The 23004-nt window shown below is 40.8% G+C and overlaps 1 protein-coding gene across 1 annotated transcript in view; it reads right to left on the bottom strand.

The window, feature by feature from the left end:
* Nucleotides 1–5278: 5278 nt before the first annotated feature.
* GAD2 (glutamate decarboxylase 2) overlaps nt 5279–23004 on the bottom strand; it is a 40833-nt gene continuing 23107 nt past the window's right edge. Inside the window, exons 8-15 of the mRNA XM_057384073.1 lie at nt 20486–20540; nt 18944–19060; nt 17774–17838; nt 13882–13960; nt 12084–12233; nt 10231–10338; nt 8535–8624; nt 5279–7893 (exon numbers count right to left, since the gene is read on the bottom strand). Of these exons, the coding sequence (XP_057240056.1) occupies nt 7720–7893; nt 8535–8624; nt 10231–10338; nt 12084–12233; nt 13882–13960; nt 17774–17838; nt 18944–19060; nt 20486–20540 (838 nt within the window). The 3' untranslated portion in view covers nt 5279–7719. The remainder of the gene's footprint in view (nt 7894–8534; nt 8625–10230; nt 10339–12083; nt 12234–13881; nt 13961–17773; nt 17839–18943; nt 19061–20485; nt 20541–23004) is intronic.

Raw genomic sequence — 23004 nt, 5'->3', positions numbered from 1 at the left:
AATCCAAACTCACCCCCTTCTCTGTCCTCTCTCATTGTCTTTTTACTTTGTTACATTCAAAATTCAGTCACAATCTGGATTTCTGGTTCTGAACTGTCACGGTACTTAGATTTGGGAATTTTTAAGGGAATTTCTGCYGTGTTTTGCAACAATTAATGATTTAGGAGACAACCAGCTCTGTAGTWAAGGCAGGGTAGCAGCAGTCTGGGRAGCTGGYGGGTCAGAAGGTCACTGCCTTTGCCAAAGGTGCGCAATCAATGCCATTCCTTACACTTATTGCAGCACCAATTGCTCAAGATCTCCACAGCTTTCTTGCTACAGTGGATTTCCTAAAAATTAACTTCATGCTGATCCACAGAACTGACATAGTCTTGAAAACTGTCACTGAAAGGCATTGCAGGTAGTCACAGATTAACCCAGGGCTGCTGCCTTGAGGCACAGAAAAATAGGAGGAACTCAGGAGAGTCCCTGGTCCATGCCTGTGCTCAATGTGGAATCATCTGTTTCTTGCTTAACATCTGTCTGCCCTGTTCTGAAGACCTCCAACATCCCATGGTTTCCCAAGGTAATCTGTTTGGAGGCTTTATTACCTTTAACACTGAAAGGCTAGTTCTAATATTGATTTGTTTATTTTCTGATGTTAGTTTTGAAAGTCCCAACCATCAAAACACTGAAGAAGAGAAGGGACATTCTCTGTGAGCCTTTCTTGATCTTCAGACCATTTTGCCTGCTGCTCCTCTTCCTGCAGCAGTCCTTCATGATAGCCAACTTCAAGTCAGTTCATGTTCAGTGACTGTAATACAGCAGAGGGTGATGGACAACACAGTCAACTGCTCTGTCTTGGGGTTATGGTTTAGTGGTGAACTTGGCAGTGTTAGATTAGTGGCTGGRCTAAATAATCTTAAAGATMTTTTCCAATGGAATGATTCTGTGATTCTGAGAACCGAGWGTACCATGAGTACCAAGTTACAGCCTGTAGATTGATGTCTTTGTGCATGACACCAGGGTATTTTTGTGTACCCAAGACAGAGCAGGAGCATTTTTTAAATTGCGATGTCCTCTGTGATGCAGAAGTCAAACTTGGTGCTGCATTGCTGCTGCTTGCTTGGATTAGACCCTGAGGTGACCTATCCTTCCAAATGTGTCCAGTTTTCCATGGAAATGGTTTAGTCACTCTGAAAACAAGCCTGGGAGCAARTGAGGTTGCCTACAATATGAACAAATAGGAGGCTTTCTCTGCAGGAAATATGAAGGTTAGTGATCAATAGCTGCAATTTATTTAAGAGTTACTGCCATAAAATTGCTTTCAAGCACTGTAATATATCAGTAATTTCAGCTGTGTGGCAATTGAGGCATCTACAATCAGCTCCAATCTCTGGAAGGCTTTTTGAGTTTGGTTATTTTTATCTCTTCTTTCATAATGACTGTAGCTAAACTAACAGAAGAAAAGGAGAAAGTGATTGCAGATTGTCATCTGTGGAAGACAAAGTCTTCTATCACAGTGGCAAATAAAGGGCAGGCTGTTTCAGAACCAATGGCAAAGTGGTGAGGTGATCCATGCATATCTCTTGGGTCCCAGTGTCATGTCAACAATACATGATTTGCTTGTAGACTTTTCTGCAACACCAACTCATAACAACATGAATTAAGAAAAATGGCAAAAAGGGAAATGAATCAACTCAAACTGAGCCGTGATATGCTCAAGGCCCTGAGTGTGTGCCTGAACTGACGATTTTGACCACTACCATTAATTGGATGTATTTTGTATTTCACTTCAATGTGATTCTTTCAACTACTGACATCTACTGAAATTTTAGCAAATGTGAAATGTAAATAGACAGATCTCTGGTTATGCAAGGAAAACACTTCTGTAGTAGTAATATAGCAACACATTTGTATTGAAGGTAAAAGGACAGAGTGAGATACAAAGGCACTTGCACTATATCATAACAYTGGCATTTGTCATTTGCCTGTTGGACTTGAATTCCTAAGGCAGCTTATTGGATCTGGRTCTGTAGTCTTAAAACAGGAAACARTTTTATTTTAYYCAAAGTTATTACAGAAAATARCACAATGATAAAYKTGTAGTCYAAAAATTTCTATTAAAGCATCAATTCAGAACTGTCATGAATCTCACTGAGTAGTAGGATCTTACTTAAGGCACTCTGCATTTTATTAATATCCTGCTCATTAGTATCACTACTAATATAGTTTAATTCTCAATCTCCCAGATTTAATATGGACTGACTTACTTGGAGTAGCAGCCCAAACTRTTGGTGCAAGTGCCAATACCCATAGGAAAAGGGATGAGGATTCGTAACTCATCCCAATGTGTTCTGTTCCCAGAAGGGACATAGGTGCCTGCTGCAGAAGGAAGGTGCACTGTCCCTCCTGCCCTGGGAAGAACAACTTTATCCCTCCTTCCCTGGGAAGAACAACTTTACAGGCACAGTCTTCAGGAATCCTCCCTGCAGGCAGTGTGCAGAGCTGTTGTCCTTGATTCTTGGAGCTTGCTGCAGCCAGGAGGGTTTATCATGCGGGTTAAACATGCTGGTGGAAGTCATGCATCTGGGAACTGGTGAAAGGAAACAACCTACGTCCCAAAGCCAAGTTCACTGAAAAAGGAACCCAAACAGAAAATGCCTCAAAGCTTCACATTTTACTTACATAATCTCTCTCGATCAGAAGGAAATATTGGTGAAAAAGAAAAATCATCATGTGAGACAAAGTCGTGACACCRGCTCTGTGYCCCAAGTCCTTTCCATGCTTTCCARTCTGGAGCTKACAGTGTTACAGCTTTTRCTGTGCCAAGTTTGGGCTTGCACTGGCTGCCAGTGCAAGACAAACAGCAGTGGTTCATCTGAATGGGGAAATTAGCTGGAGCTGTTTGTCAGGAACTGCTGTGGAGTCACTCCCTTGTGCTGGGCATTGCTTCTCAGCACAGGAGCACCGGGGGAGCTCTGCTGGGCAGTCCTGGTGTGTGCAGTCCTCAACCACACTGCCCCAGCACTCCTTATAGACTGTCTGTAAAGAGCTGCGAGCTGCAGCTAAGCTATTTTAGCACAAACCATTTCCTTTTAGTTTCTCAGAGCAACAAAAACATGTTTACATCAAGTCCCAAACATCTGTTCTTTCTTCCAGAGCTGCTTTCATTGCTGGAACAGAGGAGGATGGGCAGGAAAATAGAAGTCCATCAAGCAGGCAGTGTAGAAGTGGGAGAAAATGGAAATGTACTGAYACAGGATTATATAAAATAACATAGAATATGCTGAATTGGAAGGGACCCATCAGGATCACTAAATCCACCCGAGTCGGATCTACTTGACTTTTACCCGAGTCGGGGCTACTCACTTTGGGTTTTTATTTCCTTCTAGCATATAGGGAGAAGAACTCGATGAAGTCCAGAGACACTGACTCATCCAAATGGAAAATATTCATCCATAGAAATTTGATGTTCATGGCACCTTTTTCACCCTGATGTCTTTGCAGGTTATGAATTGAGAAATTGCTGCACCTACACTGACAAACATGACATGCTTTGGGGCTGTAAACATCAGCTGTTGAGTAAGGGAACATGAAGTGAATAACATGATATCTAATTAACAGAGGAAGGGGCATTCAGTTAGACAGAATGTAATTTGAAGCTGTTTTAATTTTGTTTCAGTTAAGTTAAAAAATGTGCTGTGTGTAGAAGCAAGACCATAGTGGGACCCGGTGAAACTGTTTCAGTAATGCAGGCACAAGATTTCTGGACCATCACACCAAGGTGAGGGGGAAAGAAGACAAGAGTGTTTATCCAGCTGTTCCAGTTATGGCAACAGCYCAGTGATGAACACCTTACCTACATATTTTACATGTTGCTAGGGATTTATGTTTTTATTTAAGTCTTTAAATAGGAAGTTCCTTTCTGAGATTCTGAAGCATGGTGAATCATAGAAAAATTTTCCAGAGTAATGGTACAAATTAAGTACACCTACTCTTATTCTCCCTGTTCTGCTTGTTAGTTCAATGTTCTATCTTTCAGTTGCTATATAATTAAAATCTTCCATGGTTTTAATGTCCAGTGTAGGTCAGATGTCAGTAGCACCCTAGACCCTGTAATGTAGTGCATTACAGTGCAAAATCAAGTGTTTTACAAACACTTCCTTTCTATGGAAGATGAGGAATTTAGAAATTTCACATACTGCAGAGGAGTGCATTGAACTTACCCTTCCTGATTATTGGCCACAGACCTCTGGAAAATTATCCCAAGAGGATTATAGGTCACAGGCTAATATTGAGTACTCTAGAGGAGTGGGATTAAACAATCTGGATTAACATCATGGAAATGAGGTATTTGAATGCCTTTGGAATTCTCAGCATCAGCYATCAGCTGGAGTGAGAACATGTGCAGGGACCCCTGTTGCTGAATAATGGGAGAACGGGAGGTTTCCATCCTTGCTTGACTTGAGACTTTTCCATGCCTGGAAAAAGCAGCCTTTGCTGCGTTCACAAAATGGGAGTTTATAGAACGGGGTTTTTTTCACCTTCATTTGCAATTCATGAATTTCAGCAAGCAAAGCTTTCATTCTCTTTTAAAAAGAGATAGGTATTGCTTTTCTTCTAATCTTCTTCTAAACCCAATTTCTGACTCCAAAGTACTGTGTAAAATCTATACACCTGCATCCCCCATTTCAGGCATGAGGTTTCTGACTGCTGTGGCTTTAACAGCATAGTTCTGTTTTATTTCTCTGCTGCTAGCAGGCAGAACTTTCAGAGGATGGAAGAGAAATAAAGCAGATTGGTGGCAGATTTTGAAGGGAGGCAGGCCTGGGCTATGGGAGACATAAAGATTAAAATATCAGAGTTTTGTATTAGTTGTTTTGTCTATTTTACTTCATAGCCYTTTCAAATTGTTGCCATTGTATAGTCTGTGCTGTCCTGGCAAGTGCGCTGACTGCTCTCACTGCTGTGCTGATTTTCACTGCTGATGGCTGATTGGGGTCTATGGTTAATTTGTGGATAAGTACTTGTGAAATAAAAAGACAAAACAAAACATTAGAAAACTGCCTCTGTCTGAGGAGAAAAAATCAACTAAATCCATCTTGCAAAGTTAAGGTAAAGGAATACCAGACGGCAGGTTTACCCTTGTATGATGATGCTGAGTGTTGCCTTAAAAAAGGTCTGGAGTATTGCCTAGAAAAGGTCTGGCGATACAGTTGCTATTTTTATGCTACAGTTGTGAACAGAATGCATCTTGTAACAAAAAAAATACAGCAGGAGACATAGAAAGTTCCAATTAAACATTCTCTTTATTGGGGCCTTGCTCCAAAATGGCACAAGTGATAAACACTCAGAGTGCTCATCAGTGCTGCTAATGAAAAGACCCAGACTCACATTTTACACTTTTATTTGGATTTAGATCAACATCACAGATAAGATACTTTGGTCAAACACAAGAACAGATTGCTATGCCGCTCCTTCCTGGCTGCAATAAGTACAGTAATGTGTAAAAAAAAAAAAAAAGCTGGTTCTCCTGGAACACCAAATGTAAATCTTGGATTGGCACATACATCTAATAAATACGCTGTTTGCACTTAGCACTTTAAAACGTAATTGCACATGCAAGATGTAACCAGGCTGATCACCTTCATCATTGTCCCTGTCCTGTTGGTACTTTGTAAGTTCTTTGCCTGCCTTTTTCCCAGCAAGAAAAAAGAATATAATTTGCTGCTCTACTCAGTATTTCAGTGATTGCTGATTTTGACAGGTTTAGCAGAGGTCACTTTGAGGCCTCCCTGATAGGATTGGTATCTCCTCTACAGCTTGACTTGCAACACTATGCAGGTGCAATGGAAGTCCACTGAGGTGAGGTGAGAGCCTGCCCAGAAGCTGATGSGGAGAGGGCAACACCAAGCCAAGGTACAGGAGAGGGACAGGCCTGAGAGCAGTTCTTACAATATCAAGAGTCAATACTACTACCACACAAATAATGACATATCAATAATATATTGTACAAGCTTATACAGCAACACATGTTGATTTGCAACATTGTACAGTTTAAATCTAAAGTGCACAGCCTCAATCTGAGGTGACAAAACAGTACTATCAATATAATAAAGGCAACACAATTACAGACACTATTTACTTCCTCTTACTTCATGTCCTCATATTACATTGAATCAATACTCCATTTATCTATTTTAGATGAAATTAAAACCACATTGCACTTCTTTTTTTGTCTTCAAGTATTTTAGAGACAGCAAAACAATATTGCTTTACAAACACAAGTTGGCTGTTTAGGCAAAGTTAAAACCAAAACTTTAGTAGGGTTATAAGTAGACAGGTCTAAGCTGCAGAACTCTTACCAACACTTCCAGATGCTGGGGGGAAAAAGGATAAACTTCAGTTTCCATGCCAGAGACACCTCTAAAGCTAAGGAATGATGCAGCAAATAATTTCTGCAAGAGCTACGCCCATGGTTTCTAAAAAGGTTGTGAGGCTCTGTAGGGGCTGTTCTTTGGCAGATGAAGCCATATCTCAACTTAACTGTAGACAAGAACGGAATCCAGCACTGTGAGAATCCTTTGACAAAACAGTTTGTTACTTAGACCCCATCCCTGTCACTCAGATTACAGTCACATTTAATTTGGGCCTTGCCGTCACATTTAATTTAGGCCTTGTCTTGCAGACCTGTACATCTGTAAGAATTCTTTACCTTCTTAATGCAGCTGTGAGGTTTTCATTGTAATTTTGGACTGCTCACAGCAAAAACAGCTTTGAGATAAGAATTTACTCAAATGTGTATGTGACTTTTTTTTTTTTTATTGGCTTTTAAAACACAGAACACAGAAACCATGCAAATACAACCTTATTTCAGTCTTGGTTAGCAGTGTGTATTGATTGTGCGTCTGCTCAGGCCACATGGGAAACATAATCAGGAATAATGGCATCCTATTGTTGTACTGTAATTGATCTTATTAAGTGGTTGTAAGAGCTGCAGTCCTCTTGAGGTTTTTCAGTAACCAACCCTGGAGATGTACAATCCATATGACATGGAGAAAGAATGTGTTATGTGGGCTTATATTTTAAAATAAGCAGTAATAAATATTYGAGGCACCTCCATCAAAAGAAGAAGAATCCCAGTTAATTTTCAACTTCYGTCCTTGCAGTTTTATAACCCATATAAAATAAAAATATATAGTTTACAAAATAGGATTTTTTATATATATATATATATATTTCCTTTTGTAAAACTATACCTATTTAAATACATTTGCATGTTGCTATAGGTAAATTAGAAATTCTGTTCTAATACTACGAAAAAGGCAAAATCCTTTCACTTTTAAACACACAACATGTATATTCTGCATCTCACCACCCCCTCCCACTTCCCCCAATTTGATTTTGTCATATTTTTGGGCAACTTTGGCATAATTCAGTGTGATTGCTTTTAATTCAATTATTGTGTTAAAATTTGGGATAAAATTTAAAGTATCTTCTGGTCTTCCTTATTTGTTTCAATGAAGCTTTTTGTGCAGCTGATTATTAAGGAGGCATTCTAAAACTCAGGAAAGGACTTTAAAGGAGTCATGTTTCTTGATTTTAAACTGTACTCTACTCCAACGCCACAATATAGAAATAGATTTACTTTGGAACAAACTACAAATACATTCGCACAGTTTGTGACAACTTAATTGTCTACTTAGAGGTCCAGGAASAGATTTTCCCACCCAGTTATTATAAATCTTGTCCCAGGCGTTCTATTTCATCAATCAGGAAATCAATGTCTTGGTGAGTGGCTGCAGGGTTTGAGATGACCATCCGGAAGAAATTCACTTTGTCTCCCAGGGGCTGATAGCTCACCATGGTTGTGCCATACTCCATCATCCTGGCTTTTATCACCGGTGCCACCTGCAGAGTAAAAAAAAGCAGGGGATTGTGATGACTATTATCGATGTCATTATTATCATTATTTTCATTATTATCATCATCCTCAGTATTATTAAAACAGAGTCTACTTTCTTTTTTTATAGAAGACGGAGAGCTACAAGCAGATGAAATGAAATTACATCCAACATTAAAGAAAACATTAACCCCCACTAAGGAATAAATCTCACATTGAAAAGGCATTCAATTTATCCAGTTTCTTTGTCCTGCTCTTAAAATGACTGGGAAAATTTCCCTCTGCTACTTCCTGAATATTGCTGACAGGGACACAGTGGCTGTTTTTGGTAGTGTTCAAAACGTGGCTACAATTGTTTATATATGCCAGAGCGCTGTAGGATTGCTGAGCTTTGGCTGCCCTTGCTGGGTTTAGTGACTGCAGCTCACAGTAGCACGGAGCAAATGCCTCTGGAGCTCGGGCAAACCCAGGGAAAACCACAACTGGGGACCAGAGCAAGGTGGCACCAGACTGACCTGCAGTAAACAACCGTGGAGGTGCCTTTTGCCAAAATCTCGCCTTGCCCTGTGCCCTGGGAGACAATTTTGGGGACTGACTGCTTGAAGGGTTTCACTGCTCACTGCAGGATACCCCGGAGGACGCTGCTCACCTTCATCAGGCGGCTCGTTCTCTCTTCRTTGTCTTCCATGCCACGCAAGCTGGGAGGTATGTACCAGAAGCAGACATTTGTGTGCTGAGGCTAGGCACAGAATAATAAGAGTTTACTATGTGAGAAATGCTCATAATGTCTCAATTGCAATTAAGTTCATGCCTTCCCTCCCTGTCATATATCATCTTGTGACAGCAGTCAATGGTTTTCATTATTGTGGTCCACTGAGAGTCATCATCATTATTAATGCAGAAAAGATAATTTTAAGCAATTTATTCCCAGGGTGTCAGATGCAAAACACATCATCCAGCTGGGCAAATATATTTATGCCTTTCTGAAAGGCATCTAGATTTTGCAGATCCAATCCCCTCCAGGGGCTGAAGGGACCRTGTGGCTAAGACAAGAGTCTATTACAGATAATTTAGAGGTGAGGACCATGTCATTTACTTTTATTACATGGCACAATAATACAGAATCTGATTCTGTAAACAGGAGCCACAGGTGGTGCATAAGACAGTCTCAGATTTTCTTACATTTAATGAAATTTATTACTTCTCCATTTGATTCAGCTAGCTGCTGCATTAATACGCAAGCACCACAGCATCTTAGCTCRTTTAACATCTATGGGAGCACTAAGCAGAAAGGCATAAAGTAAGAACTAGCTGACATTGTGTGCATTTTTCCAATCTCCCAACAGCTGCCTGCCTTGCTGTGTTCCTCTTTGCTGGATGCTAAATGTGTCTTACAGCAACTCCTCCTGTTGCCAGTCCCTTTACTCATCATCAGATCCAGTGCACCAAATTCAGTGATGACGTGGGAGGTAAGGAAATTAAATTCCATTGTGGTATGAGGATATGAGCCTGTAACCTCTGAAGAAACGTAGTGATGTTCATCCTTGTTCTCTTTTACAGGCAAAGCCCCAGCTAACTCTGTAATGGAGATCCCTTCCTGTCCCCAGCCATCCCAGCTGGAGAGGCTGTCCACAAAGCGATGGCCAAACATGGGACAGTCCAGTGCTGTTCATGGGTACAGCCACCCAACCCAGGCTGCACTGCCTTGCCCTGGGCACTGTGCTGCAGCCAAGCTCCTGCCATCCCGGGCTGCCATCTCAGCTGGACTCTCTCCAGTACCATGCCTAGTGATATCTGCACCCAGACAGTGATGCTCCCTGWGTCTCAGGAGCCTCCCAAGCACCACCAGCCCCTGCCCTGCTGTGCTGCACCCCATCATAGCAGGGACCTCAGTGCAGATGTCCCTCCAGGTCACTTCAAGTTACCCCAGCTCCCCTGTGACTGCCCACCTGAGAAACTGCTCTGTACAGGCGTTCTTTCAGAGCTGTGTGGGGCACTGTACTTCCCACTCCTAAYAGACCCTGCTATTTATGAAACTGCAACTTGTTTTTATTACCTAAGACCTGGTTCTAATTGTGCCTCTGTGTGCTGTGTTTGGCTGAGATACCACAGGATTAMACCCTGCTTCTGCAGGGTTAAACTGGGCAAACCAAGCACTTATGCACAGCTGCCTCATCTCCCTTGTCCCTGCATTCCAGGAGGAAGAGAGGAACTGGCATAASAGGTTTTGTTACTAGGGTCCCTGCTTTGTCCCATGTTGTTTGATTTGACCTGTTGGTAGCATCCCAATAGGCAATGAAGCAAGCACTGTCGACCAGCTGAGAAAAAGAAGTTGCACTACATACCTTTCCATCAAACACCATTTTATACCCTTCTCTGTTCTTTATTTTATTGTATAGGTATTCAGCAAGTTCCAAACACTTATCAATTTGYGCTTCAAATCCTGTGGTTCCCTTTATAGAGAGATGAAGAAAAGAAGTTACGAAAATATCTGTTCTATGAATTAAAACAGCAAAAGGACCACTCARTACTTGCCAAGACGTCAGCACAAGTCACTTCTCAGAAGTTTCTGTGAGATCAGGTAAGGATATGATTCTGTGTGATGAAGGACACTTTGCTAAGCAGAGGTCATCTGTCCCTGGCTCTTGCCACTGACACCCCTATAGCCAACTCTGCAAATTAAGCATCAGGCACTTGCCTGGTTCTCAGGAATGTTTTGCTGAGAACCTGAACAGCACCTTTGCCAAAGGGTGCCTTCAGTAGATTTYGCAGAGAGGCTGAGGATGGTTTTGGACAGCTTGGACTGGCATAGAAGSGGGTCTTCAGGAGGTATTGAGTTTCAGCATGGGGAGTCTCCTGATATTTTCAGAATAGGGGATTTTAATCTTCCAGGAATGATGTGCTTGGGGCCTTTCCAAGAATAATATTTAAATTTTTAGTTAGGCACAGAATGGGCAGATTTACCTTTGGAGYCCAGTCAGATGCCTGTGAAAATGCACACTTTGTTTAGATACTACTCTGCCTTTATAGTGTTTTTTTGTCTTCTTTTCTAACAGACACCATATAAACTCAGAAGCTGTGTTTTTAAGAGCTGCAGAAAAGCCTGCTTTTTCTTCTCTGGCAGAAGTAATAATCCTCTCTGTGACATCATAATTGTTCCTGCAATAACCAACTGTGATGCCTTGAACAAAGGATTCAGCTTCAAGAGTGAGGAAGGGGAATAAACAGCTGCAATAGATAAACTCTTTAAGAAACACACATCCTCTTTTGTAATGTTAATATTACAAGCAGAGTGTGAGAAGAGAAAAAGCAGTATAAGGCATATTGAAAAAATGGGCTTTAGGAGAAATMTCTCTGAGTAATGGATGCAATGTCCCTGCTAAATCTGTTATGGCAGTGTAGAACTGACTTATATGCCTGTGTCATTATCCCTCTGTGTACAGAGATTTCAAAACAGAGTAAAGGTAGCCCCGGGAGAAAGGCTCAGAGTAAAAGAGACATGTGGCTACAATCACCTGCCACTCCGCAGACCCCAGTTACCACAACCGCTATTGCATCCTCCTCTACAGACTCCCACACCTCCTCAGAGGTTTAATGAAGCACATGAGAATCTTTAAAGCTTTCTGGAAATRAAAACAGTGATGTCATCTCCTCTGAACCAACCTTAGGCAACCTGACATAAAAGATTGGATRAATACACGCAAGAACTTATTTAGCAATATAGATAAATTAACTATTAGAGCTAGTGTTTACAATTTCCCAGTGAAGAGCTTTTGATGAGCTTCCCTCTACTCCTTCAAAAGATTACTTCATATATACTACATGCAATGAAACTAGGTATTCCAGTCTTGATTTGCCATGTTTAATTTCTGAATATAATTAAAACATCTTTTTATTTCCAGAAATCTTTGTAACAACATTCCTAGGTATATGATTTATGTCGTTAGACTCCTACAGTTACACAAAGCAAATGCTATGCAAAGCCAGAGTTCAAGTYTCAAAATCACGTGTGCTGCTTTGAAGCTCCGTTGTTAAAAGTATAAAACCCACAGAAAATAATAATGTTCTTTCTTTCATGTTATACATGTGAAACTCAGATCAGATATTTTCTAAAATTATGACTGCAGAAAAAAGCCCCAACAAGTGTATCTGGTGTGCATTATTTTAATGCAAACAAATGTGTAGCAGGCAGTCCTACCTTTGCCCTCCACATCAGCCATAGCTTGAAGACATCAACGTGCCGTCCGCACTGCAAAGCCTTGTCCCCCGTGTCGTAAGACAGGTCATAGTGCTTGTCTTGTTGAAAGAGGTAGGAAGCATGCATTTGATTGCAACTCTGCATCAATCCCTTATGGACACAAAAACACAAGCATGGTGATGTTGGCACAGATGAGACTACGGCTTTGAGTGCTGCTTTGGGTGAAGAATTACAAACACCCAAATTCAGTCAAAAATGTGTYCAAGTGCAAAAGGAAGATCATAAAAAATAACAAAACTAGACTTAGTTGCTCAATGGACTCACTCCTTTCAGTGCCCAAGATACCTCGGTACCTGATCCAGTAATCTATAACCCACTCCTAGATCCAAAGCACTTCTTAAAAAAAGCTGGGCATTGTGCTTCCTAGCATTCTTATATTTAAGCTCATTTTTGGATCTTGCCTTTTATTCTTTGTTCTGGTTCCCTTTCCTCTTTTCCTTTGAAGGCACCTTTTCTGAGTCAGACCAAGATGACTGGTGACTAATCTAAATAATAGCACTTTTCAATTGCTTTGGTTTCTACAATTCTCATTTTTATTGTTTTCCTTCTTTGTAAGAATAGTTTTTTCTGCAAAGCCCTCAGCTGCAGATTAGATGCTTAAGCTTTGAACAGGCAGAAGAGCATATGGCCTTCAAAAAGCCAGTTAGAGCTATATCTGGGCTGCAACATACCATTCTAAGAGGCAGCTTTGTGGGAGGGACAGAAGCCAGCAAGGTTTCCAGGTGAGGAAACCTGGCTCATGAAAGCATGAGGTTTCTCTTTAAGCTTTTAAGGGAAAATGCAGAGAGCCACATTCTGGCTCTAGTTAAGACCTCAACCAAGTTTATGGTATACCTTAGGGCTGTTGCCTAAAATGGCAATTTCCAGTCCAAGAAGAATCATAACATGGCTGTTTATCATCAAGTCTAATCTTTATGTGTAACTCAAAACTGAGATAGCAAAATGAGAGGGGGGAAAAGTTGACTTTCTCCTAATCTGAGCCATCTGTTCTCACTAGAAGTCAAAGATGGTATTGACTTCAAYTGGGCAGGATTTGTCTTGGGGAACTGACCCAGAGGGCAAATAAAAGCCAGTTTCTCTCTTCCTAAGTGCAATCACTTTGTATACAATCTGTTGTACAGCTGTTAGCAAAACAGCAACCAGCTTTTTGATAGCTGGTCTATTAAGTGGTGGCTGTACAACAGCTGTCCCAGTAACTGATGGTTGTATGGAAATTAAAGGCTTGAAGGGTAATTCAAATTCTAGCACTAAATGAAACGTCTACTTTTTATTCCGAGTACACTTAGTGTTCCATTTTTACTTCCACATGCCCCCAAGTGGATATATAGATCAAGGCTGGGTAGGAATATMATAAAAGTCTAGAAAGCATAATGATGCTTTGATTCTGGTCCAAATGTTGTGCTGCATGTAAACCATGCCATTCACCCCAAGAGGACCATTATGCCCCACAGGAACTAGAGAGGTTACACAGTTATGCACCCACAACTTACCCATGGACATTTAGAATGGAAAGTCACAAAACTCTGTACAGATATTGCCACTGATTGGCTCATTTCTGCTAGATGTCTGCTTTAATTCCTTTTGCAGTCACAGCCTAAGCATGTAAATAGAGGTTTCCTCTTATTATCCTCATCACCTTAGCAAATATTAGCTATGGCACAGTTATGAAGAAAAAGTCCAGGACTTCCAAGAGTAAAATGCCAGAAAGGAGCAGAGAAACGCGTATATTGTGACTTACCTCTTCTCTTACTAGCAGGGCTGAGCACTGCAGTGGGACACCCATCATCTTGTGAGGGTTCCAGGTCACTGAGTTRGCCCTGGGACAGCAAAGCACACGAAACTCATACATTGTACTATGTGATGAAACCCCAGAGACATTTAGAAGTAATTAGAATAATACTGAACATGTAGCAATACTCACTATTTTTCTTTTTCTGAGCAAGCAAAGCTGAAAATAATMATGGCTGATATTAGGAAAGCAATGCCTTCACAGGGGACCTAATCCACTCCAGTTGGCTTTTGGATTACAATCCTGGCAATTTATCACAGGATAATTGCTCTATCCACTAAATTTAATCACTATTAAACTTTCTGGGGAGCCATCTATACTTTATAAACATAGGGCAAACTTCCTAAAAACACCCACATGACTGATGAACTTTCTAAAATCACACTGCTGATTAAAGATGCAGATAGGAACTTGGCAACCTCACAGATCTCCCTCCCTCTGATCCCAGTTTCAGCAAGATTTTAGTAATTAGCTTATAGAGGCATTTTTTAAAATTCCTTGAAATACTTCTGAGCATCCCTAATTCTCTTAGTAACTTGGAAAACCTGGCCCAAAATAATTTTTCTTGTTGTTCTGCTGATGGCAAATTTTCATWGCTCTCTCATTTTTGCTTGGCTATGGCAATTCACACAATTAGAGTAACAAGCATGGAATCGACCCATCCTTCTGGAAAAAAGTCTGATCCTTATTCCTTTCAGGACACATTTGTTAGAAAAACTGTTGTCAGCCTAGATTTTGTGAACAAACAGAGCTGACACAAAATAGTCTAGAGAAGAGGCATTTGGGATTGTGGCAGGGGCTGAATAGAAGATTGTTCAGTTGTTTATTATTTTAATTTTGTGTTATCCTTGACTGGCCATTTTATAATTACTATTATTACATATGATGAATTAGCTGATAAATGTATATATTTGTACCCTGTTTGTCAGGCTGTCAAGGACACAGTGCATTGATTTCATCTAGTGCAGTGATTTGGATTTTGACGRTATAAATTGGCATAAATCAGTCAACTGAGGCTTGTGGAAACTTCAAGGACCCAGGACACACTTACAGGTAACGCTGATGTGAACAGAGGTGAGCATGTTACAATCTGGCAGTTTTTGCCTTTGCAGGGCTTGGAGACAGTGCTACAGGTTTATGCACACCCTGCCAARTTGCTTCCACTCCTTCAAAGCAAGCAAATTCAAAAATCGCTCTGACATCAGGCAGTACTTCTGTGCTTTCTCCTTTGCTATTTAAATGGGACTGTGCAAGTGCCTGATGCAATATCTGCAGGGAACAGTCTTCCACAGGCAACATCTGGCCACTTGGCTTGGCTTCTGGAGTATTTGGCAGCTTTTAATCAGTCAGTCATCTGATTACAACACCAAAGCTAATGATTCAGAACAGCTACTCAGGTCTATGACTTTCCCTTGATATGATACTCTTTAATTTTATTTGTGCCTATGCAAAATCAGACAGAAATTCTTTAAGAGACCTCTAAGTAACAATAATGGTATGCATTTTCTCAAGCAAAAGGATTACTTGCTGACAACATCCAGATGTGAATTATCTGCCTCAAACATTTAATTCACCCTATGGTCACTTATTTACCCAATTATATACCAATTACACACACAAAAAAGAATTAATTAGGTAATAGGAAAATCCACCATTTTTCATTACCAGTTATTTTGGGCTTCTGTCATCAGTATGTGTTTGAAGAAATTGCTGACYGAGACAAACTGAGGTAAATACATCTACAGGAATCCACAGATGTTTTCTAAAAGCATCTCATGTTTGCCCAAATAACTGAGCACYAAGAACCTATGTGATTTTTTGGCTGTGGGTCAAAGACARGAAAAAAAGGAGTATTTTTCCTTGRGAGATTTCAAATRGATGAYAGGAGAGATTCACAACTGGYAGWATTTGGTCCTGGGCCATCATTAAATACAGACTGAGGCACAGTCACTGACCAGCCACAGCYTTGGGAAGGATGTCCAGACCCTCTGCAGGGGCACTCACTGCACACAGGCTTTTCTCATGTAGCTGTCACCCTCTGCATGAGCCTCTGGATGAGAGACACCAGGCTGGAACTCCTGATGGAGGCCAGACCTATCTGCTCCCCACACTGGGGCTTGTGCTTCCTTCAGGGTGCCATSGACCTTGAAATCTGCCATGTGGGGATGGGAGGGCATGGGAAGGACAGTCCTGCAACTCATCTGGCCTGTGAAAGGAGTATTTCTGCTGGACTGACTGTACCAGAAGGATGGGAGTACTCAGAGCACAGTGTGCTCCAGTAAATGTTCCCTCTCCTATCCAATATAAGTACCAGCTTCAGTTCTCTTCTGTTCACACCTGCGATGACTCCATTATCTCCCATAAAACAGAAAGGTCCATAAAAGGTCTGCTCTAAAGGTTCCCTCACTTGACATCTGGACAAACAGAAATGAGTCCTTGTGTCCAGCTAGCAGAAGAACAGCATTCAAAATAACACATTTCCTTCATTGATTGCCAAACATATTGAGATGGTGCTTATAAAAGGACTTCATAAAATCCAGTGGAGCTCTGGATCTAAAGCGTATTATTTGGAAAATGCTCCAAAATAGGTTTAACCTGAACTTCTCGTTCCAGCACAATTTGGAAGGAAAACTCGTTGTTTGGTACTCTGCCCTCACAAGCAATGACACAGATTTTTCTAACTTGCTGGATATTTGGATATATGTCCTTTTAATGCATGATATGTAAGTCTGGAGTGCTGTAGGCAGTCTTAACTAAATCGAATTCATAGAACCATTGGCTGCTTTCCAAATTTTGAATGTGAGATGTATGAGAAAAGTACTGAATCATCAAGGTATCCTTGTAATCTCCAGGATCAGGATGAGGAAGTTGTTTGTAATTTTAATTGGCAAGGAACAGCAATTTGATTTAGCAATAAAGAAGGAGGAAGGGAGTAATGATTTCCTCTCAAAAATCATGAGCTTCAGGAAATACAGAAATGAGAGTGACTGCATCTAGCCCAGTACAGTGCCTCTAGGAAGTGCTCCTAAATAGGTGACTGGGAAGAATACAAAACAGGGCAAGCACATATGAATTTTCTCTAAATACTCTCTGAGCTTCCACTCATTTGTGGCTCACAGAAATCCTGAATGGTTTTTGTCTTTCCTTGAATGCAGATAAATCTCAGCATCCTATGGGAAGGATTTCCACAGCTTACCAAAACATTTCCGAGTAAGCAGCTGCTTTTAAGATCAGTCCTTCCAGCCTGGAGTACCATCACTTATGTTCGTCTGCATTATCTGCAATGTTTATGAGCTCAGGACTACAACTGTGTATATACCCAGGCACAGATTTACTGAGAAGACATCAATAACACAATAAATACAATAATAAAAATAATTTRAAATAATTATCAAAATAGTAAAAACAATAATAATAGTCTGGAGAGGGCTATGCTYTCTAGAAGTGAGAGGGCAGGACATCTGTCGTAACTGCAGGTACATCCACATTTTAGACTTAAGTCTTCAGTGTACAAGAYCCACAAGATTCACTTCTTAGAGAAATTAAATTGCTAATTCAGAGAATAATGCAGGAGCTGCTCTGGATCTGTGAATGTATGGTGGAAGGAACAGAAAAACAAGCATGGAATGTCTGCTGTTTATACTCCAAAACAAATAGCACAACCGTGGCACAAAGGCAGTCAGCAATGCTGCTTCAGCTGGAAGGACAGTTCATATGATTTCTCCCTAYTGGATCTTGGAGATAACATTGACCCTTAATTTTCATAGGCATTGCTATGGTAATCACAATTTTGTTAAAATACATTTAATAAACATCTTTCACTGTTACTAATAAAGCATACCTTTCAATGCCATTTAACTTCCATTTGTGTTTCCTYGACATCAGGAGCCCACCACCCCATGCTCCCTGGAAGGCAAGACACATTATCTTAATGAGRGATCTGCTTTTCTCTGTCATGACATCTATGCATTCCCATCAGTTTGGGAGCCTTTTTATCTTGCTGATGTGGCACATTCCAAAATGACCAGGCAGATGGGGCCTGAGGCATTAGCTGTACTAACCATTTTCTTCCAGTATCTTGGAAGCAGTGGTTAACAGCCCCTAGTCCAGGCACCCACCCTGACCATCTGCAAACCCCTCACTCACCCCCTCCCATACTGGGCTCCCCCATGCTGTAATTAATGACTTGCAGAGCTGCTCCTGGGTCAGCTGCCTTTCCTCTTGTAGTGACTAAGTTATAATAACACACCAAGCTGGGATCTCAGCTACTCTGGGGAGTTTTCATCCTATTTTGGACCCGCTACTGCTTGCCCTCTACTCATTTGCTTTCCTCATAGAGATCTGGGACAGGCAGGCGTTTCATGTGACTGAGAATTATTTAAGGKAAATACAAATTCTTCCTTTGAATTGGACTGATTTTGGCTGACACAGTAATAYAAAATCAAGGCTCCCAAACTTATGAGAAGTCAATTACCAAGCCTTTTTGGAGAAGGGATTTACAAAAATGACACAGAAGATATTCCCAGAGCTGAAAGATGATCCTTCAGAAAGATTTCTTGGCAAGAGCCTGGATAAAGCTAAGTAGCCAATCTGATAAATTTCCCTAGCACTTGAATTAACCTGATCAGCAATTTACAGYGCTTTATTCCAGACAAATGTAGCCTTTCCCTTACGTATTTATTTTGCAGCTGCTGCAGAAGCTGAGCCAGTGCTCAGTATGCTTCTTATGTATTTCTTTACTAATGGCATTTAAGATAAAGCTGAAAGCCAAAAGTACTCAAACTAGGTCATCTTAAGTGTCCCAGTTGCTGGAAGTACAACTACAGTCACAGCTCCTAAAATATCTCTATGACCTGAGCCTTTCAGAGGTGTGGGAAGTCAGTGCTTGGATGTTAGACTTAATTACAGGAACCAAATACACCGGGTTTTGTACAAGATAACACTGCCTAAAATGAACACATTAATGCTAATGCACCTTGTAATCCAGCCTGCCACATATGATGGTACTCACATCCACATGCATCCAGATTTTGTATTTCTTGCAGATGTCTGCAATGGCTATGAGAGGATCAAATGCCCCATACACTGTSGTCCCAGCCGTGGCACTCACCAGAAAAGGAACAAATCCCTGCAAGAAAGCAGAGACATTATGCGTGGTCAGAGTGCTGCATCCCCCTCATCCCGCGGCAGCCCCAGCACCCCTTGTGCTGCCCCCACAAGTGTCTCCCAGAGCAGGACATCTGTGCTAGGTTACACCGGTTTWCTCAGTTTAAATGCTAGCGATATTATGGTTTCTACCTTAAGGTGGCAGCAAACTTCCAAACCAGCATCCTCCATTTATTAGGATGCATGAGACAGGTAAGGGCTCAACAGAAMAATTCTGCTTCACACCACCTGCCTGAAACAAATCTGCACTGCAGGATGTCACATAAACAAACCTCAACCAGGCACCACAGTGAGAGAAGCATTTCTGGTGGACTGTGCCCTGGGCTGCACTGCAATTATCCCAGCGAGTGTCTGGACATGTGGTGTCCCAGTTTTGCAGCGGGAACATCGTGTCTGGGGGTGTCTCCCGGGGCAGTGGACAGAGGAGTTGGGGGGGTTTGCCTCCAGCCCTATCCCTCATGCAGAGCAGAGACAGCTTTTCAAAGTTAAAAACAGCAGCATCCACAGAGGCCAGGCACCATCTCTTGGATTCCCTCTGCTAAATGCTTTGTCTCACAACAGAGCACTCACTGGCCATCATTTCTGCACTATAAGGTTTGGGGTCTCCTAAAAATTATACCAGTGTTTAATTTAAATTTCATTGGTAGTTCTGTTGATTTTATAAGGAATACCTAGAGGTCAAGAGTGGCTCCTTTAGTTTTGCACAACTGGGGTTCAAACCATCAAAAAAGTCCAAACTTCCTTCTGCAACAGTCATAGGTTTGAGTGACACTCTATTGTCATTTTGCCTTATTTTTTTATCTACTGTATTGCTTTTCTTGGAAAAGGTGAGCTTTTAATGAAGATTTGTGTCATTGATCAGCTTTGACTGCTGTGTGTCYAGTGAATATAAATGTTGAAAGCACAGGGGCAAGTTCATTGCATACTTTAATCTGAAATTTTAATTCTAGCTTCTCTTAGTGAATATGTACAAGAGTGAGTGCATTTTTAGAGATGTGAGGATTTTAGTTTACCTACCACTGATTTGGTCAGTCTATGAGAATAATTTTCAGTGCATTACAAACAAAACAAATTCCCCAAAATGATTACTCTGGTTTTGACAATACTCAGCCGAGAAACTGCATCATAGGATGATAATATAAAAGAGGAAGGTGTTATGCAGAAAAACATATAAAAAGAAAGCCAAATATCCCATGATATTATACAATACCTCTAAACCTAATATCCTAGCAACTCTTGCCTCATTAATTGGCAGGCTACATTTCTGAGAAATAAATCAAAACTTAATGGGCAAGTCTGTGTYGTTTCACCAAGGAAAGCAAACAATTAGCTTTAACATCCTTCAGGCTTTTTTCTTCTTTGGAAGCAGAAAAGCTGGTAAACTTACTTTTTGTTTGGCTTCAACAATTCTTCTTTCAAGGTCTGATGGGATCATTTTCCCTCTGGAGCAAGAGAGAGTTATATCAGTAATTTGATCTTGTATTCAACTTTTGCTGTTACTTCTTCAGTTTATAGAAAACCCAAAGAAGCAAAGTGATTTTTTTTTGCCCAAGAGTTATGCAGGAATGAAGTGCACAGAAAGACTCTGTCCATTAGTCTGAGCTTTTACCCTAATTATTTAGTCAATGTATTTGCATCAATATGGTGATGGTAACTGAGAGGAGCTATCTCATGGCCATCCCATCAAAGACTGATGCTGTTCCTTGGAGCCTCTTGATCCTGTTTGCAGTTACAGCCCTGGGAAGAAGCTTCAGGCTCCCAGGGAGAGGCTCAGCCCAGCACCCCAAGAAGCTCACAGAGTGCCAAATTCCATGGTCTTCTCCCAGCAGGCACAGAATATGCCAGCCAAGCTGCATGGTCTTGAGCAGTGCAACTGAGCTGTGGTATCAGCAGTTGTCTCTGTGTTCCCTTGCCAGGCATGAACTCATTTCAGGGTGACTTTTCCATGGTTTAGTGAATTACACGTTGGCATTTTCTTGAAGCAGGGTGTGAGAAGCTGCCAGTCTAGACTCGCTAAATGCACTGTCAGGCTCTCTGCACTGACTGTATTTACAACACCTCTAGTATGAACCATCTACTTCAGATTCAGACTCAGTCRTATAAGGCTTGAAAGCTAATTCAGGAAATCCTGCAGATGAACGAGGCACAAGAGAATATTGAGGCTAGAGTTTGCTTTAGACACAAGGAAGCCTATCAAAGAAGAGGCAGTATGAAAACCAGCAATACAAACATGACAGGTTCCCATGTTGCAGAAATAAGTCTTCACTGGCTTTGAATGTTGTACATTTAGATTAATATTAATTTTTAAGACTTTTTCAGKTTTTTTCTTTCACTAAGCTGCTATAAAAGAAGGAACAACCTTTATTAAAGCTCAAAATAAAGTTACATGGAAACTAATAAACCCGTTAGTTTTAGTTTCATTTTGCATAAAAACCCTTGAATTGTTTTCATGACATTTGGATGCATATCCTTTAAAAAAATTATTTATTTATTGTAGTAAGATGCTGTTGGTTTTGTAAGTTTTCATCCTTACATAGTTCATACTGTAAGATGGTATTTATTTCAGTAGACATGTGTTTGTACTGCTGAGGTTTTTTTTGCAAAATCTCTCTTGCATATTCAAAACACTAAAATACTRAAGAGAAGAACTAAAAATAACAAGCTCTACAAATCTAAAAATTAGCCCTGATTTTTCTTGCAGAAGTGCAAAGAAGCTCTAATGAGTATTCAACTCTTTGTGATCTCCCCTGAGACACATGGACACGTTCAGAGAAAAGTAKTTTGTCTTGTCCTCAAAARCAGYTCCTGGGATCATTAGAGGAATAAACAAAATAAAACTATGTCAAAGGAGGGCAATGAGCTCCTCTTCCCAACATAATTCAGATATTGGTCTTTAAGAGTTTCTAATTGAGTGAGCTTGTGCATAAAAACATACACAGGACTGGGCAGATGCTTTCACTACCAAATTTTTTACCAAAGCAAGTGATTATCCAGCCCCTGGTTACATCAAACACAAGCAGGAATTCATGGCCAGGAGAGTGCAATACCCAATGTCAAGSTTTACCAGCTAAACCAGGCAAACTTGGCAGGTGGGGTCAGAAGGGGAAAGAGCCACCAGGAAGAATGCTTGGTCATGCTGAAAACATCAAAAAGATATCAARGTGCTCCTTCACCCTTCCACAGTCCCAATCTTCACAGAGGGTCTTCTCAACCACACCAGCCCATGTCCTGTGCAGACAATCTGTTGTGTCCCTGTGGTGTCTGCTGAGACACACACACTAATCCTGCTGCTCCCTTCAGCGTGGGCAGGCYAACCATTGTGGGCTTCACAGAAAATCATCACGCTGAATTTGCACCAGAAGAAAAGGAAAACACGACTTCATTGATCCACATCCATCTTCAGTGAATAGAAACAACTGGGGATTTATTTTGATGTGTGCTGGTTGTTTTGACGTCATTAAATCCTCTTCAAGGTGTGTTCAGTCTTTTGTTAATAAAGAGATAATAATGCCATAAGTCAATATGCAGGCACTGTGATTAGCACTGTAAATTGCTTACTTGATGCTTGTTTTTAATGTGGGAACAGAGTATTCTGATAGCAGCAAAACCTTCCATTTCTGCTAGAGACATAATTAATCCAATACCTTGTAACAATGAGGGACTCAAACAGCATTTTCTACTGAAAAGACTCTCAGTTAAACCAGTAYGAGTTTCTGTATTAATTTTTGTCCCATAGAAAGTGTTTTTTTCCCCTAAAACTGAAAATTTTTGTTGGAATATATGTTGATTTTGTTAATATACTTTTGTTTTCTGAAAATGGATTTTCACAGGGAATCGAAACCTTTTATTTGGGGGAGTTAAGCAGGAAATTATCTTCCATCCTTTTTTGGAGCCTATGTGACCTGC

The sequence above is a fragment of the Malurus melanocephalus genome, unplaced genomic scaffold (genome assembly GCF_030028575.1).
Source record: "Malurus melanocephalus ecotype Western Australia unplaced genomic scaffold, MMel_1.1 scaffold_14, whole genome shotgun sequence".
Taxonomy (NCBI): Eukaryota; Metazoa; Chordata; class Aves; order Passeriformes; family Maluridae; genus Malurus; species Malurus melanocephalus.
Note: the sequence above shows the minus strand (reverse complement) of the source record. Positions and strands in the feature narration are given on the sequence as shown.